Source organism: Elgaria multicarinata, chromosome 2 (assembly GCF_023053635.1).
Source record: "Elgaria multicarinata webbii isolate HBS135686 ecotype San Diego chromosome 2, rElgMul1.1.pri, whole genome shotgun sequence".
NCBI classification, from domain to species: Eukaryota; Metazoa; Chordata; class Lepidosauria; order Squamata; family Anguidae; genus Elgaria; species Elgaria multicarinata.
In genome coordinates, this window is record NC_086172.1 from 67,432,949 (window position 1) to 67,450,749 (window position 17,801).

At 42.4% G+C, this 17,801-nt stretch overlaps 1 protein-coding gene across 2 annotated transcripts in view; it reads left to right on the top strand.

Moving 5' to 3' along the window:
• MYLK (myosin light chain kinase) overlaps positions 1-17,801 on the top strand; it is a 226,823-nt gene that overhangs the window by 169,489 nt on the left and 39,533 nt on the right. Inside the window, exons 18-19 of one of the 2 annotated variants that reach the window (XM_063116671.1) lie at positions 13,904-13,942; positions 16,323-16,450. In XM_063116671.1, coding sequence (XP_062972741.1) covers positions 13,904-13,942; positions 16,323-16,450 — 167 coding nt within the window. The remainder of the gene's footprint in view (positions 1-13,903; positions 13,943-16,322; positions 16,451-17,801) is intronic. The other variant, XM_063116672.1, reaches the window with a different exon arrangement.

Here is a 17,801-nt window from a genome sequence, read left to right on the forward strand (position 1 = left end):
AGGGCTCCAAGGAACTTCTGTAGTCTCTCAACCGACCTACAGGGTTTGGAAGCTAAGGGAGCTATGAATTCCCTAAGCTTGTCTAACTAGTCCTGAGGAAGCTCAATTGTGTTAAAGTTTAGTCAGAGTCCCTTTTATCTACTTTCTGTAATCCCTCTTCTCCACCACCCCTCTGCCCAGTCCAAGGGTAGGGCTAGCTTAGGACTGTTACCAACAATGGTGTAGTGGAACCAAGGTTCACAGGGATGTGGCGCCAGGACCTTTTGATTAGTAGGGACCCTGAAATCATCTGCCACCCCCAGCTGTCAGAATTCCCTGTTCCCTCTGAGCTTAGCTGCAGTTCTTGGAGTAGGGGAGGGAAATGGATGTTCTCAGCAATATATTGTTTGCTGTTGTAATGCATCATATTTTGGAATGGCCTGGTCTTGAATGGGCAATTAAGACCAATTAGCTTTACAAAAGACCTGCTCTTGTGGAGATGAAAACTGCTAGAACTAGTTTGTGTGGTTTGTTGCTCCCCTTCGGTGCATGGCTATGGGGTGCCTGCACTTTAAAATTTACCATTACACCACTGGCTACCAATCACATGGGCTGTGGGAAGGGCTTACAGTGAATACATAAACAAACATTGTCTCAGTGTTGGCTTCATTTAGTGGAAGAAGCTTTCTCAAGGAGTGCTGACCTTGAGGTTTTAACCAAACCTCTACCTTCCACAACCTGAGTAACTGTTAACTAACCATACAATGCAACTTCCCACAGCTCTACTCTGCCTTGACTCATCACCTTCTAGGTCCTTTCCCTTTACCGCTAAGTTAGGAACTTCTCATACAAACAGCTCCTCACCTCTCCAAGAGATTGTCTGAGCTGTCTACTGCTGATACTTCTCTTAGGGACTTTTTAAAAATTCCTTTGGTGGCTCTTGCTCACTCTTGCCAGAGTGAGTAGAGTTTAGTGCCTTCATCTCGGATGAAAAGCAGCAAAGCTTTCTAGAACTTTATGTAATTTGCTTAGCTGTTCCACAAAAGGGTGCAAATGTGACCCAGTTGTGACGTGGCCATTTTTCTTGAAGTTCTTCTCCTTGTGAATGTATCATGGAGATTAGGTTTTGTGGACCAGAATATACCTAGATGGAAACACAACCGTTTCACCACATCTACTATAGTTCTCTCAGTATCCTATATCGCTTTCTTTATGTTATATTTGTAGCTTGCAAAGGATCAGGCTTCACTTCTGAGCTTGGGGAGATATTTCTAGAGGCAAATGCATAGAGCCAGAAATAAGAAGGAGGGTGATGGCAGAAAGAAGTATGATAAACAGAAAAGGAACCATTGAAGAAAGAACAAGGAAGAATGTTTTTGAAATCAAGGATACTAAAGTACTAAAGTTCTTATCTACAGTTCCACCATTCTAAATCTATCTGCGAATTTTAGATTTGCATTTATTTTTCCAAGGGATAATTTTTAAACTCACCTCCCATTTTGCGTTTCACTAGTTTCAGTAAATAATCATTATACTAATTATATGATTGTTTTAATTTCTAGGCTTCCCCAAATAATTTTCTTAAGAAGGTTTACTAAAGCAGTATATGAAAAGCCTCAAATATTGTCACAGAGAAAACACTTCCTGCCTCTACTCATTGAAAAATGCTCCAAATGGTTTCAAAGAGTTTACTGTGTGAAATGTTACTTCTTTTTCTTTGAACAGGACAGGAATGCAGAACCTCTCTGAGTCCAAGGGCTGAAATCTTTTTCGGAGAAGGTTTTGCCAGATTCCAGTAATGGGCGGGGCAAAAGGGGCAGGACCAAAATAAAAAAACCCACCAGCATATCTTAGCTTAAAGCTCTTCCTGCCAGTAGTAAGCCTTAGGAGACGCATGGCAACCTTTTAGAATGGGAGAAAAAACTACATCGAAGCCAGGGAACCCCGAAACTATTGGGAAAAGGTGGTGATGCCAAAGAAAGTGGGTGTGACCATCTGGGGAGCCTTGGAGGGCTGGGGGAATTTGGCCCCTCAGCCTGAGGTTTGGCAGCCCTGCTCTAGGGGTCCTCTTCAAGGCCCTGGCCCGTAGAGGACATTGGGGCAAATCACTCGGCCTGTCCACTGAGTCCAGACTTTCCCAATACTTCCCCAAAGAACCTGCTGGCATCACCTACTAATTTGCAGAGAGCAGTAGGCTTCCCTGGTTTATAGGCGGGGCTGTGTAAGTCAAAGCCAGCATGTGGGGTGAGTTATGCTAACCTTAGAATCCTCTCAGATGAGAACACAAGTCGTTAAAATAAGAAGCATATATCCAGCACCAGTAGTCATTTGATGCAAAATAATAAATAATGGTTCAATCTAATAAACAAACTGGCTTCCCTCTTTGACAGCATTCTTGACCACCAGCCTTTCATCTCACCATCCACTAACTCTTGTCTTCTTTTTAACTCTTCTCCTTAACTGATGTCCCCCACCTGTCGCACTCTCTGATACCCGCCACCATGCCATTTCGCTGCCAATGATTTCTTCCACTAAGTGTTCTGTTATATTTCCTCTACTCATTTTCTTAGGGAGGTTTACTAAAGTAACGTTTGAAAACTCCTCAAATATTAAGTCACAGAGGAAACACATCTCTCTTTGTGCTCATTAAAAAACACTTCCAACTGTTCCAAAGACTTTACTGTGTCGTACTGTTTCTCTTTCTTTCTCTCTGTCTGTCTTCCAACAATTGAAAGAACGTTTTGTGGTATATCAAATCCTTAAAGAAACAAATCTTCATGCCTGCTACTGCATGAAACCTGTCTAATGTTCTGTCAAACAATGTCTTGGCTAGGTTATTCTGTCCTCCTGTGGAGCGTTGTTAATGTCACCACTGACACTGTCCAGAACAAGATCTGCGGAAATCTCCTTTTGCTGTTTTCTTAGATTTGATATCCCAGTTAATGCTGGGCCGAATAGTTTGGCCCAACATTAACTGGGATATCGAATCAAAGAAAAGAACTAACTAGGATATAAATTCTAAGAAAAGTATTTGGCCCAGAAATTATCGGTACTTTTGGAAGGGGGTTGAAAATGCTGCATGAAGATTGGAGTACAATCCTATGCGTGTTTAGATGGAAAAACATCCTATAACTCCCAGGGGGCAATGCAGGGAATTGTAGACATCTTTTCCATCTAAACATGCATAGGATTGTGCCCTTAATATAAAATGGAAGAAATTCCTAGTTGAGGTGGCCATGTTTGGGGTTTTTTAGCAAGCAAAAATGCTTATTGAAACTGAACACTTCATGAGGATAAAGCCACATCATGACATAGTACCACTCCCATTGTGCACTTTGTCCCAAATTTCAAAAGGAACACTGCCAGAATGCCTTATGGGAATAATGCTACATTATAACATGCAGCCATTCCTATTTGGCATGATGGGGACAGTCAAGTTGTTGTATAAAGTGACATGAATGTTAGTTTTTCTTGTTTAAGAAAAAGATTTTTTAAACTTTGGCCACCACATTTTTAAAGGTAAGCCAAACCCTACCCAAAAGTTTTTCTTAAATTTCACCCAGCCTTTGAAATTTGCCGATATCTCCCTGAGTGGCAGCACCAGAAAAAAAATATCTGGGGACCCACAGAAGGGTAAAATATATATTTTAGGTGGGCAAGATGTATCCCATATGATAAGATCTCTGAAAGTAGAATAATGGTATATTTCATGTAAAAACTTCCATTCTAAACATATCATTTCTGAAATAAATGGGAAAAGGTTTTTAGGCCTACACCACAGAAGGGGAAATTAATCTTAATTTTGAAAAATATTAATTTGTGGTTAGATTTTTCTTTTCTTTTTTTTTTACTATTAAGCACCCCATATATAAACAATAAATTAAGTGCTTTATTAAATCCTGAACATCAGATGTTTCCTTCTCCTCTCAGTGGATTGCTACTGGTCTGTCAGCATCTTGAAGGGGGCGGGCATATTCAGCTAAGCTTGAATGCCAACATCACCTCTTCTTTCTTGAAAGGAATAGAAAATTGTAGCACTGTTGCACTAGTATATGAGAATAAATTTGTCCAAAGCTCTTCATCATTTTCATTACTCCACAGTAAACAAAATCCTATCCAGATAAAGGAGTGAAGTCTACAGGAGCCGTTTCATATAAATGTCACTCTCTGATATAAAATTTCTCTGTTGGATGGTATGTAACGAAATCCATAAATTGCTTTAATTTATTTTCCATTTCCCTGTGAGAGAACGAACAGTTCTTCCAAGTTCTAATTATAAAAACCCTCCAAAACATGTGCACTACTGCCTCTGCCTGCTTCCTATTGAGCAGTGGGGGTTAGTGGTGAATGCTCATTCACTCTTTATGTGGTTTAATGGGAGCAGCATTCAGCACAGTATCACCTCTTTCTTCCAGAGTTCTAGATCCTGCTAGATCCTGCCACATCACACGTTGCTTTTTCCCAGCTCAAATTTGGAAGACCAGAACAACGTGTAGCCAGGACTCCACCACAGAACTTTTGCCTTTCATTTTTCTGAACATGTATTTTTATACTATATCAATTTTATATCTGATGTCAGGACTATAGAAGACAAGAAGGATTTAGCAATGGGCACTTTTTCGTTATTTTTCTCCAATGAGAGATGGAAAACACTTGCTCTTGAACTAGTAATTTGATCCTTATACCATTAGCAGAATTCTAGTCTCCAGTATGGAGAATACACCTCATTTTAAGACTATTTTTTTTACATATACTTGTTTGGGTCCCTGAAAGAAAGAGAGGATGGTAAAAAAGAAAAGAAAAAAGATGCTTAAAAATAATTGGAGGGAAAGAAATCAGCCCTAAACCATCTGGGTAGCATTTGAAATGTTCAAAATGCCTTTTTCCCCTTCCCAATCTTCATCCCCTAGGTATGTGATCATTTGGGCTATCTGCATATTATTGCCAGAAATTTGGGGCACGCAGAGAAGAGCACAAAACAGCACCTTGATATAGCAATCTAAATAATCAAAATGCATTTAGTTGATTAAATATTGCTTTAAAATATTTTGATAAAATTAAGAAAACCAAGTGTCCAGTGCTCCAGGGCTTTTGAATCTTTCCATTGTATTGGCATTCATTGGCCAGAATATTCTGAGCAGGTTTACTGCTTAGCAAGCCATTGTAGGCAATTCTGCCTAATGCTCTGTAAGTAAGAGGTTTGAAGACTTAGTGAAAAAGAAAAAGAAAAGACAACTGCAAATTTAGGGAAGGAGCCAGGAACGTCTGTGAGATAGCTTGCCCTTGCCTATGGCCTTGGGTAGACTCTTCTTACACTTAATTTCAAGCACTGTGCAGATTCCCTGTTTAAGAAGAGCACCCTGAGATGGGGCTGTTCTTCAAAACCCACCCACTGGCATACAAATCACGCTTTGTCTTCCCCGTAGGGCGTGTATGTAGGATTTGTCCTTATATGAAGATAGTTTGTTCAAGTTGTCAGTGTACAAGTGGAAATCCAGTTGCCATAGTATGCGGGAAAGCAATAGGGAAAATGTTCTAGTGTACAAGCCATTCTTCCTTGGCACCCAGTTAAGCTTATGCTAGGTATGTTACTTGAGTCTCAGCCAGGTTATTATGCTGTATAGTTTATGCCATCCGGACACAAGCTGTGACTGAGTTAATACTGGCAAAGAGCAGGATTTTCCATGAGGGCTTTATGTTTATTTTCTGCATGGCTATCTGGGGACAGACAGAAGGAAAGGGTGATTGTTATTGATTGCTGCGTATAGAAGTAGATCATGAAAGCTTATCTGTGCATTGTAAGTACCAAATAGGGGTGTTTTTGTTTTTGTTTTTTGCAGTTGCAGTAACACCTTTTCTTTTGCCAGATACATTGTTTTCTAGTCTAGCCTTTAGAAAACAATGTATCTGGCAAAAGAAAAGGTGTTACTGCTTTATACAGCCCCAGCCAGTATTGGCAATGGTCAGGAATGCTGGGAGTTGTAGTCAGAAGCATCTGGACGGTTGGGAAACACTAATACAGACTATGAATTGCTTCATATCACTTCATATTTATTTTCCATTCCTTATTGTTGCAGTCTCAATATTACCCTTAAATGACTCCTTACAATTTTCAGTTGTGCTGCCCAAGCTTATGAAGCATATGGCAACCATAGGATTGCCATCGGTTCATTTTTCACTGAGACAGTATCTGTGTCCAATAGACAGCTTTAGATATAGTTAGCAAGAAGTTGAGGATGATTAGCAATGGGAAGCGGATTGGCTAGGATAGTGATGCCCTCTAGAGGCTCACCACGCATTTGACTTGGGGACCTCAAGGCTTCAAGGGACTGTAAGGACCTATGTCAATGGCCCCCAGCCACCATTTTGAATTGCACACAGTGCCTTCGAATGGCTGACATAATAGCAGTGTTCAGGATAATTGTGAGAACTTTTAAACGGCAGGTGGCTCCCAGACCCAGCAGATGCTGCATGGCGTCCAGGAGAGATGTCAGTGTGGGCCCTGCTGGAGTGCTTTGGACCCAAGGAAGCTGGGTGCTGATTGCTGGGGAACATGAGCGGGAGGGTGCTGTTGGACTCATGTCCTACTTGTGGGCTTCCCACAGGCATCTGGTTGGCCATTGTGTGAACAGAATGCTGGGCTAGATATCCCATTGGTCTGATCCAGGATTGTGTTTCTTTACGTTCTTATGTCAGCCCTGCTTTTACTTGGTGCAGCATGTCTGATCCACTCCTCTTTGGAACCTAGGACAATGTTTCCCCCCCCCATCCCTTTCTGTTGCCACTTGGTTCTGCCACGCCTCAAGTTTATGCTGTTTTGCTTGGAGTGCCCTAGGTCTTAGGTCAGTGAGAGGGAGATAACCATTTCAGCACAAGCCCTGGGTGGCTGTGTGTTTGACAGCAGAGAAGGATGAAGAGGTGGAGAAAACTGTTGAGAGTTCAGGCAGCTCTCTTCTGCCACTGACTTCAGGCAAGGCAAAGGAGCATCCTGCATTAACCAATTCTTGTTCCCCCCCCAACCTTATTTATTTATTTATTTATTTAATTACATTTATATACCGCCCCACAGCCGAAGCTCTCTGGGCGGTTTACAACATTTAAAAATAGTAAACATTAAAAGTATACAATTTAAAAACACACACACACACACACACACACACACACACACATAAAAACAGTATAAAAACAACAGTATCCATTTAAAAACAACAATTGTGGGGTCCATTAAAAACAAACTTAACGTTGTTAAATGCTGTTAAAATGCTGTTAAAAATGTCTGGGAGAAGAGAAAAGTCTTGACCTGGCGCCGAAAAGATAACAATGTTGGCGCCAGGCGAGCCTCATCGGGGAGATCATTCCACAGTCGGGGGGCCACCACTGAAAAGGCCCTCTCCCTTGTTGCCATCCTCCGAGCTTCCCTTGGAGTAGGCACTCGGAGGAGGACCTTAGATGTTGAGCGCAGTGTACGGGTAGGTTCATGTCGGGAGAGGCGTTCCATCAGGTATTGTGGTCCCAAGCCATGTAGGGCTTTATAGGTTAAGACCAGCACCTTGAATTGGGCTCGGAAACATATAGGCAGCCAATGCAAGCGGGCCAGAATCGGTGTTACATGCTCAAACCTCCCTGTTCCAGCTTCCCTGTTCCACCTTCTCCTTCCATCCCCAAATACTCCTTCCCCTGGAGTCTGAATACTCCCTCTCTGTGCAGGGATAGGAAGTAGGACCTGGATCATGACCAGGATCTCTCTCTCTTTCTTAGCAAATGTTCAGGAAAATCTGGAGCTAAAGGTGGCAATCCTAGGCAACTTCTGAAATATAATAGATATATAAACCTGCAGTTTAAGAGTCCTGGAGACTTTCTTGCTTTTAAGAAATGGTTATAATGCATAGTGTGCCTTATTAGCATTTAGTATTATAGACTAATGAGGAGAACAACGGTTCCAAAACAAAATTTGCAGGCTGGATCTGGCACAAGAGCGTAATTGAAGGCCATATATTGCATATTTAAAGGCTAATAAGCTATCAACAGCTTATGTAACACATTTCTCTCTGTGTTTTGAGGCTTTTCATGGATGTTTCTTGAAAGGTATTCAGTATCCCTTTGCTATACAGAACCACGATCACTCTAAAATTTAAGCAAGCATATTCAATGCTCTTCCCTTTGTAGTCTTATGCACCATCACAGAAGTGAACAAAATTCATGAAGCACTGACACAGACATATATCCAACTTTGGCTGATCAAACATATGGAACCTAGCAGGGTTCAACTTAGACATGCCCATTCCCAGTAGGCCAGGTTGCATTTTTATTCTTGGAACCAGGGTTACTAGATTACTAAGTCAGTTGCAAACACTGACCCTGTTCAGACAACACGCTAAGCCACGGTGGTTAAGCATTTTGAGTTAAACATGGCTTAGTGTGTCATGTGAACCATGTCTTAGCATGTCATGTGAACCATTCCTAACCATGGTGGCTACATAATCACAGTTTAAACACACACACTAACCATTTGCAAAAGGGTTGGCAGCCTAACCATGGCTTAGCATTTTATCTGAACAGGTCCTTTGACTGCTAAGATACAGATTTATGTTGTCTTATTAGGGTAGCATGGGAGGAGAACAGAAGCAATGGGGGAATCCTAGAAAATCCCTCAGCTAATTTGGTTGGAAGGCCTATGTGAAGTCCTGTCCTTCTGTCGTGCAGATAAATGGATGTATTCAAGATGGTGGGTGTTGCTCTAAGAGGGTATGGGTGATTGGGTGTGGTGGACTGGGATAGGGCGGCACGTGGGAAACACAAAATCTTGGCTGTTGATCAAGGTTTACGTGAGGCCTTAACCCAGCTCTCATTATAAAGATGCCACAACAATACCCGATGCAGAGTGGCCGCTGTTGTCAAGTGGTCCACGACATTCAGCAGCACATAAATATATGAACAGTCCCTACAACCTGAAAATGGAAGCAGTATCTTCAGCTGGAGTTCCCTTAAATTTCTGTTTTCTAAAGCCAGGCTTGATGTCACCTAAAGTATGGGCTGTCCAGTGAGTACAGCTGATGTTTGAGTTGCTAAATGGTGAGCATTTTAAAATATCAAGCTGCTTGTTAAAGAGCCTAAGTGTAGAGCTTTAGGAGCTTAGCTATAAGCTTCTGTTTTGAAAAGCTTTACAGTGTGGCATATTGTGCAAGGAGGGGACTCCTGCTGCTGAAGTCATTAACAATGGCCGGTGCTGCTTTGGAAGGAACCTCTAAAGGTTAGAGAAGAATAAGAGAACAAGAATAATATCTCTCTAGTCCTGGTGCTTGAACACATTGGTACAATTCCTGATGATTTCAGTAAGGAGACAGGACCTTCAGTTACTTTCTTTTTCATGCTAAAAATATGTTCCCCCTATAAAATTTATTTTTATCTGTCCCCATCCCCCACCACCCAGTTATGTTGTGGGAGATTTTTGCATGTTTGGCATCCCATGAACGTTCTGCTGACTCAGGCAGCTTGGATGTCTCAGCTTTTGAAAGAAGCTGGAGCAGGTAGATGATAACTATGGATGCCTGTCTTGGCTCACGTGGATTCTTGATAGCACGGAGTAAAGGGGAGTTAGTTAGAGGTGATATGGAGCAGGCAGGAATGGGCTACGCATATCTTTGCCTCCCCTACACTGCTTTTTTTGTTCTAAATTTCTCCCTCCAAAAGCTGCTTTTCTTTAAAACACACACACACACACACACACACACACACACACACACACACACACACACACCAGCAGAGGTTTAATATGGGCATTGGCCTGTAACTTGCAGTTAGCTCTTCAAAACTTTACTTGCACTTACCAGTCAGCAGTAATTATTGGATGGTTCGATGCTCTCCTTGTGGCACTAGATCTGCTGAGAGCAAAAAATATGTCAGGAAGGTAGAGAAATCCTTTTTAGGAAGCACTACCTGAACTGACCTGAGAAATATTGATACCCCAACTTTTATTTACTGTGGCACTATATATAGCAAGCATTTGTGGTACATTTGAGTAGGAGCAGAAAGGCCTGTAGTCTGGGTTATGGTACAAGTCATACCTATACGTTTGCATTGTGCCACTGTTAATATAGGATTAGTTACAATAACCCGAGGATAAGTTCCATTGAACTCAATGGAACTTACGTCTGAATAGACATGTATAAGATCGTGGTGAAGGCTGTAACCCTATATTCACTTACCTGGGAGTATGCCTCATTGAATTCAGTGGTACCAACTTCTGAATAGACACGTATAGGATTCCAATGTACAGGGAAATGTAGTAAGCCGGCAGGGACGACCATCCACCCATTTCCTGTCCTGGCCATTACCGTTGTCTTTTTAAACTGATTGTAACTCCTTTTGGCAAGGACCCCACTATTCTGGTGTTTTATTAACACATGATTGGAGCTTCACGTTAGCTAGGTTCTGGCACTGGCAGCATTGTACATATAGCAACATATACCCCGGAGCACACACTTTGCCACACAGGAGTGATACCCATATATGAAGTTTTTCCTGTGTGAAACAGCTCTGAGTGGAACATAACTACAGAAGGACTTGTGGATGCAGGCTTTGCCTTGAGGGTCTCCATCCTTTGGTGCAGTTATGTGAGATTTTTCCACTTGGTGGTTTTACTGTGGCTCAGACTGTGCTGAGAGCTGTTTACGGAGAAGCAAGAGCAGTTGGGAGTTCTGTGTTGCTATTTTTAGTAAAATGCCAGAAAAGGGAAACAAGAGAGGGAGACTGGGACAGAGACAAACACTGTAACTTCTGAGCATCTCTGCTTATGGGACTTTAGCATCTGAGCCATGGAAATGGTAGGGGGAAATGTTCCATAGTGGCAAGAGGAGCCTTTCCCCACAAAAGGTATAAATACCTTCTGCCTAAAGCAATGCTCTTTAATGACAGTCTTTTGATGCTTTGCAAGCCTGCACCCATTTTTAAACAACGTATGTACAATTGATTCATTAACTGATTCAGAGGAGTATTGGTCCTCCTTTGTCCTCAACACAATCCAGTGGTAAATTTTGGTGCAGGCACTTATCGTTACAGTCCCCATAACCGCCCTCCCAAGGAGAGTCCAAAAGTGCACTGTATTGATCTAAATCAACAAACCAGTTCTAGCAGTTTTCATCTCCACTAGGGGCAGGTCTTTGGCAAAACTAAGGGCTCTTAATTGCCCATTCAAGCTCAAGCTTTCTGAAAATATTTCCCATTATAATAAGGAACAAAATATTATTGCTAGGAAAATTTACTTTTGCCCAGCCACTGGGAGGATTGCAACTAAGCTCAGAGGAAACAGGGAATTCTGAGGGATTCAGGGGTGGAAGTTGGTGTCATAGCCCCTGCTAATCAAAAAATCCCAGTATTGTGTCCCTGTGTGCCCCAATTCCACTACACCACCAGTGTCTACTCCTAATAAGAATCAAGAGCATTCTGAGGAGGATGCACCTACTGTATATGGTCCATATAGCAGGGTACATAGCTCAGGGGCTGAGCTCATACTTTTCCTGCACAAAGTCCCTGGTTCAATTCCTGGAACCTCTAGTTACAAGGAACTCGAAGCAGGTGATGGGATAGGCCACTGCCTAAGGCCCCAGAGAACCACTGATGGTCAGAGTAGACCATTCTGGGCCAAGTAGGCTCACCTGATACAAGGCAGCTTCCTTCCCATTAGAGACTGGATGCTTTACAAAATCAAGCCGATTAGATGAGGAACGGTAACCAGCAGCAGTAATTGGTTAAAGGATAGAAAGCAGAGAGTAGGAATACATGGTAAATTCTCCCAATGGAGGGAAGTAAATAGTAGGGTCCCATGGGACCAATGGTATTGGGACCAATAGTTTTGAGCTTGTTCATAAATTACCTGGATTTAGGAGTGAGCATGAAATGGCCAAGTATGCTGATGTCACCACATTATTTAGAGTGAAACAAAAAAGGATTGTGAGGAGTTCCAAAAGGATCTCTCCAAGCTGGGAGAATGGGCATCCAGTGGCAGATGTGATTCAAAGTAAGCAAGTGTAAAGTAGTGTGCACATTGGGACAAAAAAATCCCAACTTCAAGTATAACTTGATGGGATCTGAGCTAGCAGTGACCAACCAAGTGGCTGGTGGCCACTGTGTGAATGGAGTGTTGGACTAGATGGACCCTTAATCTGATCCAGCCTGGCTCTTCTTATGTTCTAATGCTGGTGATGGTAGGTTTGGTGGAGAGAAGAGTGGAATGTTTAGGAGTCATCCAATCAGATGACTATCATCCCAATATCAAATATTCCTGGAGAGAGAGGAAAAATCCAGTGCAAATTATAGGTAGTTGTCCCATGTTGATATTTTAAAACTGTGCCTGTAGTGCCTGTTCTTACCCTCAAAAAAATTCTCCATGGTGATTTGAGTGAGTACACAGCTTGTAGTGGCTTGAGTGGAGATGCAGAGGCAAACCAAATTCTTGGGGATGTATTTTTGGGTGTGTGGGTGAAAATATGCTTCCAGATTGTGCGCCAAAGCAAACATGGGAAAACTTTATTTGTTGTTGTTTTTTAGATGGGTGGCTCTTTTATGCATTGTGAGTCATCACTGTGGCTGTACAGTAGCCTTCCCCAACCTCGTACTCTCCAGATGTGTTGGACTGCAACTCCCATCATTCCCAGCCAAGGTCATACTGGCTGGAGATGATGGGAGTTGCTTTCTAATGCATCTGGAAGGCATCAGGTTGAGGAAGGCTGCTGAAGGGCATCGTCTTAGTCATTGAATATTAAAGCTTTTCCCATGTTAAAAGTTTATACTGTTTATGTTTATGTCGTATTTTAGCGGTTAAATTTTTGTACACTGCCTAGAGAGCTTTGGTTAGTGGGTGGTGTAGAAAAGGAACGACTGAACGAATGAATGAATGAATGAATTGGTTGTCCCAAACATAAAGCTGGAAGCTACCAGTAGCAAGTTTCATCTACTTACACAATTCTTTTGCAGGTCTCAGTGAGAATGATAGCTTTTCAGAGCCACCAAAGGAAGTTGAATGCTGAGATTGGACATTTGCAAAAGTGCACACATCCCACATTTCATTCAAAAGCAATGGATATGTGGGCAATTGTCCCCATCATGTCTTATTATTTCTGTATGTAATGTATACCTTTTATAGTTGTGACTCAGGCCTCTACGACCTTGTTACCTTCCTCTAAGGGCAAAACTACACTTTATGTTGGAGCTCCATATCTGCAGCTCCTGATGTAAAAGAAGCTGTGCTTCCCCAGCCCCTGATTTTGATCAGAGCTATGGCATGGGGTGCAGGGTGGGGTCTATTCCTTTCCGCTCATGCTCCAGAGGTCCTGATCCAGATTCCCCCCCCCCCATAACGGCTCTTAGCTATGGAAAGGAAACTTGTGCGCCTATTTTTTTAATTGCGTAAGTTTCCCCCTCCGATAGCAGCTGCAGGGATGCAGTCTGGTTTAGGGCCTTAACACTGGGGAGAGAAGGAGAAGGGTTAAAATTTCCCCAATTCCCATTCTATGGCCCTGATCCAAGTCAGGGGGATCCTGCGGCTGTTGTTGATTTTACAAAAATAATGTTATTAATCATAATTTTCATCTGCCCAATGATAGAAGTTCTCTGTGAGCTCCAGCATAATGTTTGTTTGTCCCTGAGTCCCACCCCATTATGGTGTTTTGTTCACACAGTTCCCTTCCACAAGCTAAGGAATTTCTTCTTGGATATCAATTCACCACTTACAGAAGTGTTACTGAGCCGATATTTCCTTAAGTAAAATCTACTAAATAATAATAATAATAATAATAATAATAATAATAATAATAATAATAATAATAATAATAACCACCACCACACCAGGAATTCACATAATTTAATGTGTTCAGCACAAAATTCTTCTTCAAATCAGGTGCTTGTTTTGTTTTGTTTTCCTTATTAGGTGAGGCAACAGTAACGAAGAAACGCTCTCCAAAGACAGGTATTGATTTATATGCTACTAGAAATACAAAGTGCAATAAACAGACACAGAAAAACTCTTTGTTCAATATCGTTGTCATTTAAACTCATTTGAGACTTGTGACATGTGGGTTAATGGCTCAGAACAGCATTTATTTATTTCAAGTATTTTTACCTCATTCTTCAACCCAGGGCTCATCTTGACAATGGTGCTTTGGCGCTGCGAGCACCCAAACCCCCGCATCTACGCTCCTTCGCATTATCCCCATGCCAAGGAGCGAGTGAGAGGTTTGCGTAAGAGGAGGAAGAGGAGCGTCCGTGCACCAGGCGCCTCCTTGGGTGCCAGGTTTTGTTTTTTAAAAAACTTGTTTTGGAGGAGGCGCGGTGCCCCTGAACTGGCCCGCCTGTGCCTCCTTGGGTCCCAATTTGTTTATTTTTTAAACCTTTGCTTTGGAGGTTTGCTTTGCAGCACAGAGGTGGACCAGTGTCCATTCGGCTCCGTGCCCCCTCCCCTTGTCCTGGCTGGGCGACCAATCAGGGGTCGCCATTGGCTGAGGCATGCCTCCAATGCAGCTCTGGAGCAAGGGTGACAGACAGCAGATGCTGTAGCCTCACTCCAAGATAAAAAAAAAAGGTGAGGTAAATCCCCAACTTTTTTAAAGCAGAGCTTTGGGGGTTTGCCCATGGATGGGTTTGAGATGGCTGCATCATATAGATGACCTGCTGCCACTCTGGATCCACCCCGGGGCAAATCCCTTGTCAAGACAAGCCAGCATTAGTTTACATACAGTCAATTAAAAAGAGTTCCTGCCCACAGGCTTACCATCTAAATGGAATGACACAAAAGGAAAGGGGGAGGGGAGAAAAAAAATCCAGTTTAGGAGTCAGTTCTTCAATAGTTCTACTGGAACAGCTTATACTTATCTCTCTCTTTAGAGGAAAGCTCCAACAAAACCGGTCTTTTAGCAGATCGATGCAATGGCCTTGCTTCCCTCCTGGCCTTCTGTTTCAGCTTGATGGAATTTCTCAGTTTCCTCTATTTTTTTTCATAGGTGTGTTGCCTATAGAGTGTTTGACTTGCCCACACAGTACAACACAGAACAGCAATTCAAAGACTAATCAAATTCTCATTGTAAAAACTAAAAAAAACCCCAACAATAAATAGCTTTCTGTTGCATAAATGCCCTCATACTAAACCAGGGCTGGTCAACATGCGATCCAGCAAGCCATCAGCCATATATTATGGCCATCCTGAGAAATGCTTGATAAAGTGCTGTTTTTTCAATCTCCAGCAGCTAAAAAACAGGAAGGCTTCAGCTTTTCATGGTCCACCAAAAATGGCCGGTATTAGAGATGGTCAAGCTCTCCCAAGCTCCATTTGGACTAACTCAGAAATGGATTTTTTTCTTCTAAAAGCCAGAGGCCTGGGGAAGAAAAAAAACCCTAGAGACACACCCTCCTTAGTCTGCAACATCTACTGAGGAGATTTAAGAAGTAGGAGGGGCTAAAACTAAGGGAGGAGCCCCACCCTCAATAAATAACACATTTCAATGGGGATCCTTGTTCACTCCCCACCCCTTTTTTTTTTTTTTTTTTTTGCCCCTGTTGCAACGCTGCCAAAAAAGCCAGCCCAGTCCTGGAGACTCCTGCAAAGGATCTCCGAGACTGGGCTGGACTTGCTGTTTTGGCAGCTGGCGATTGCACACATGCTGACAGAACTGTCAGTGCACATGAACTTGGGATGCTAAAGCTCCCGTTCCTGGCAGGCAAAGCCTTCGCTCAGGCTGGAGAAACCTGACAGTGCAACATGTTGGACTCGATGTTGGACTCCATGGCCTTGTAGGCCCCTTCCAACTCTGCTATTCTATGATTCTATGATTCTATGTATGTCAGCCAGGAAAGCTGGCAGTTCTTCTCCACTCAGATTTTAACCAGAACCAGAGAAGAATTTGAGGCCTGGTAAAGCTTGTCTCTTCTTCGAGGTGGGGTCTCTTGCAAGCCTTGCTTGAAAGAACTTTATCAGCATCCCTACTTGGGACACACATTGTGCAAGCATTCTGTGAAGGCTGAAACATTTCATGAATGGATCTGAAGACTGGATCCTAGACGTAGTTTTGAAACACTGGATAGACAATCTGGCCTCATTTAATATATCCACAGCCCACATGATAACTTCCACGAATGCAGAGTGTTGTGTTGGAAGCAGCCCCACATCAGAGGAAAATGGGGGGAAAGAAGGGCCGTGTGGACAAAAGCAGCACATTTGAGGTCTTGGGCACCATTTATCAACACAGCTGAGGGGATACATAGGTTAGCAAGAGAGAGGGAATGGAGTCCTCTGAACCCACAAATTGCACTCCTGAGAACTTTAGCCTCTAAAAGAATCCCTCTTTTTTTATCAGCTCTCCCTCCTCAGATTGTTCATTTCCCAGAAGACCAAAAAGTACGGGCTGGAGAATCGGTGGAACTGCTGTGCAAAGTATCAGGAACTCTGCCCTTAACGTGTACCTGGATGAAATTCCGGAAGCAGGTAGTCCAATCCTAGTTGCTGTTGTACTAATCGTTGATTACGTGATAGAGGATGGGATCTGAAAAGAATGTTTGCATGTGTAAAGTGTTAATGAAACCTGGCAGTAACATTTTGCCCATGGAGTCAAATGCCAGATATATAAACAAACCCACATACATAAGCGTCAGCTAGGGCAAAAAACTTTCATATTATGAAATTCCCTGTTAACAATAACTCTGTAGCAGGTTTATCCATGCTGAATATCATTGCTGTGTCACCCAGGTGCATAGTGGTGGGAAAGCAGCCACCCATGGCATATGTGTGGTTCAAGAATGACCTTATGCATTCTTGAGAGAAAGGGACAATCTACACAAGACATTAGATGCATCATTTGTACTTCCATGAATGTGTTTTGAAAGGGTAAATAGCAGGTGCTATTCCCCATTCCCAATGAGGATTGCGGTCGTGGTGTGTTAGAAGGGGAGGTTTAACTTCCTCCCTTCCAGCTGCATTGCTGATGAAGATCTCCACAGTTGTTGAAGGGAGGACATTAGGTTCCCCCTCCCAGCACATCACACACATGATTTCTGATCATGCCCTCCCCTCTGTGCTTGCTATTTACTATTTAAATATCATTAATGGCACTACAAGTGTTGCATTTAGCTGGGGCATATGAAAAGGAGGACAGGGCTCTTGTATCTTTAACAGTTGTGTAGAAAAGGGAATTTCAGCAGGGGTCATTTGTATGCATGCAGTACCTGGTGAAATTCCCTCTTCAACACAACAGTTAAAGTTGCAGGAGCTATACCAGAGTGAACAGATACAAAAACAGTTAAGGCCTCCTGCAGCTTTAACTGTTGTGATGAAGAGGGAATTTCACCAGGTGCTGCATGCATGCAAATGGCACCTGCTGAAATTCCCTTTTCTGTATAACTGTTAAAGATACAGGAGCCCTGTCCTCCTTTCCATATGGCCACCCTAGTTTAGCGTCATGTGTAGGTGTTTGTCAGACAGCCTTTGCCTCATAATCAAACACACACCTTGAGCTCCATCTCTCCCAAAGTTACAGTCGCTAATAGGGCAGGAGATCATATATTATAATATATAATATAATATATTATATTATAATCCTCTGAAGGATTATAAACTCCTTCAGAGCAGAGATTGGTGTTTTTGTTTCTGAAACAGTGTAATGTCCTATTTACATGGACAGTGCTATATAAAAATAGTAATAGTAGTAATCATAATAATAGTACTAGTAGTGATAGTAATAATAATAATACACTACCTTATACAAATAAATAAATAAACCTTTCTAGTGAGTGTTTCCTCCCCACCCCCTCAAGAGTGTGCCCACAGGTGATGGCAGATA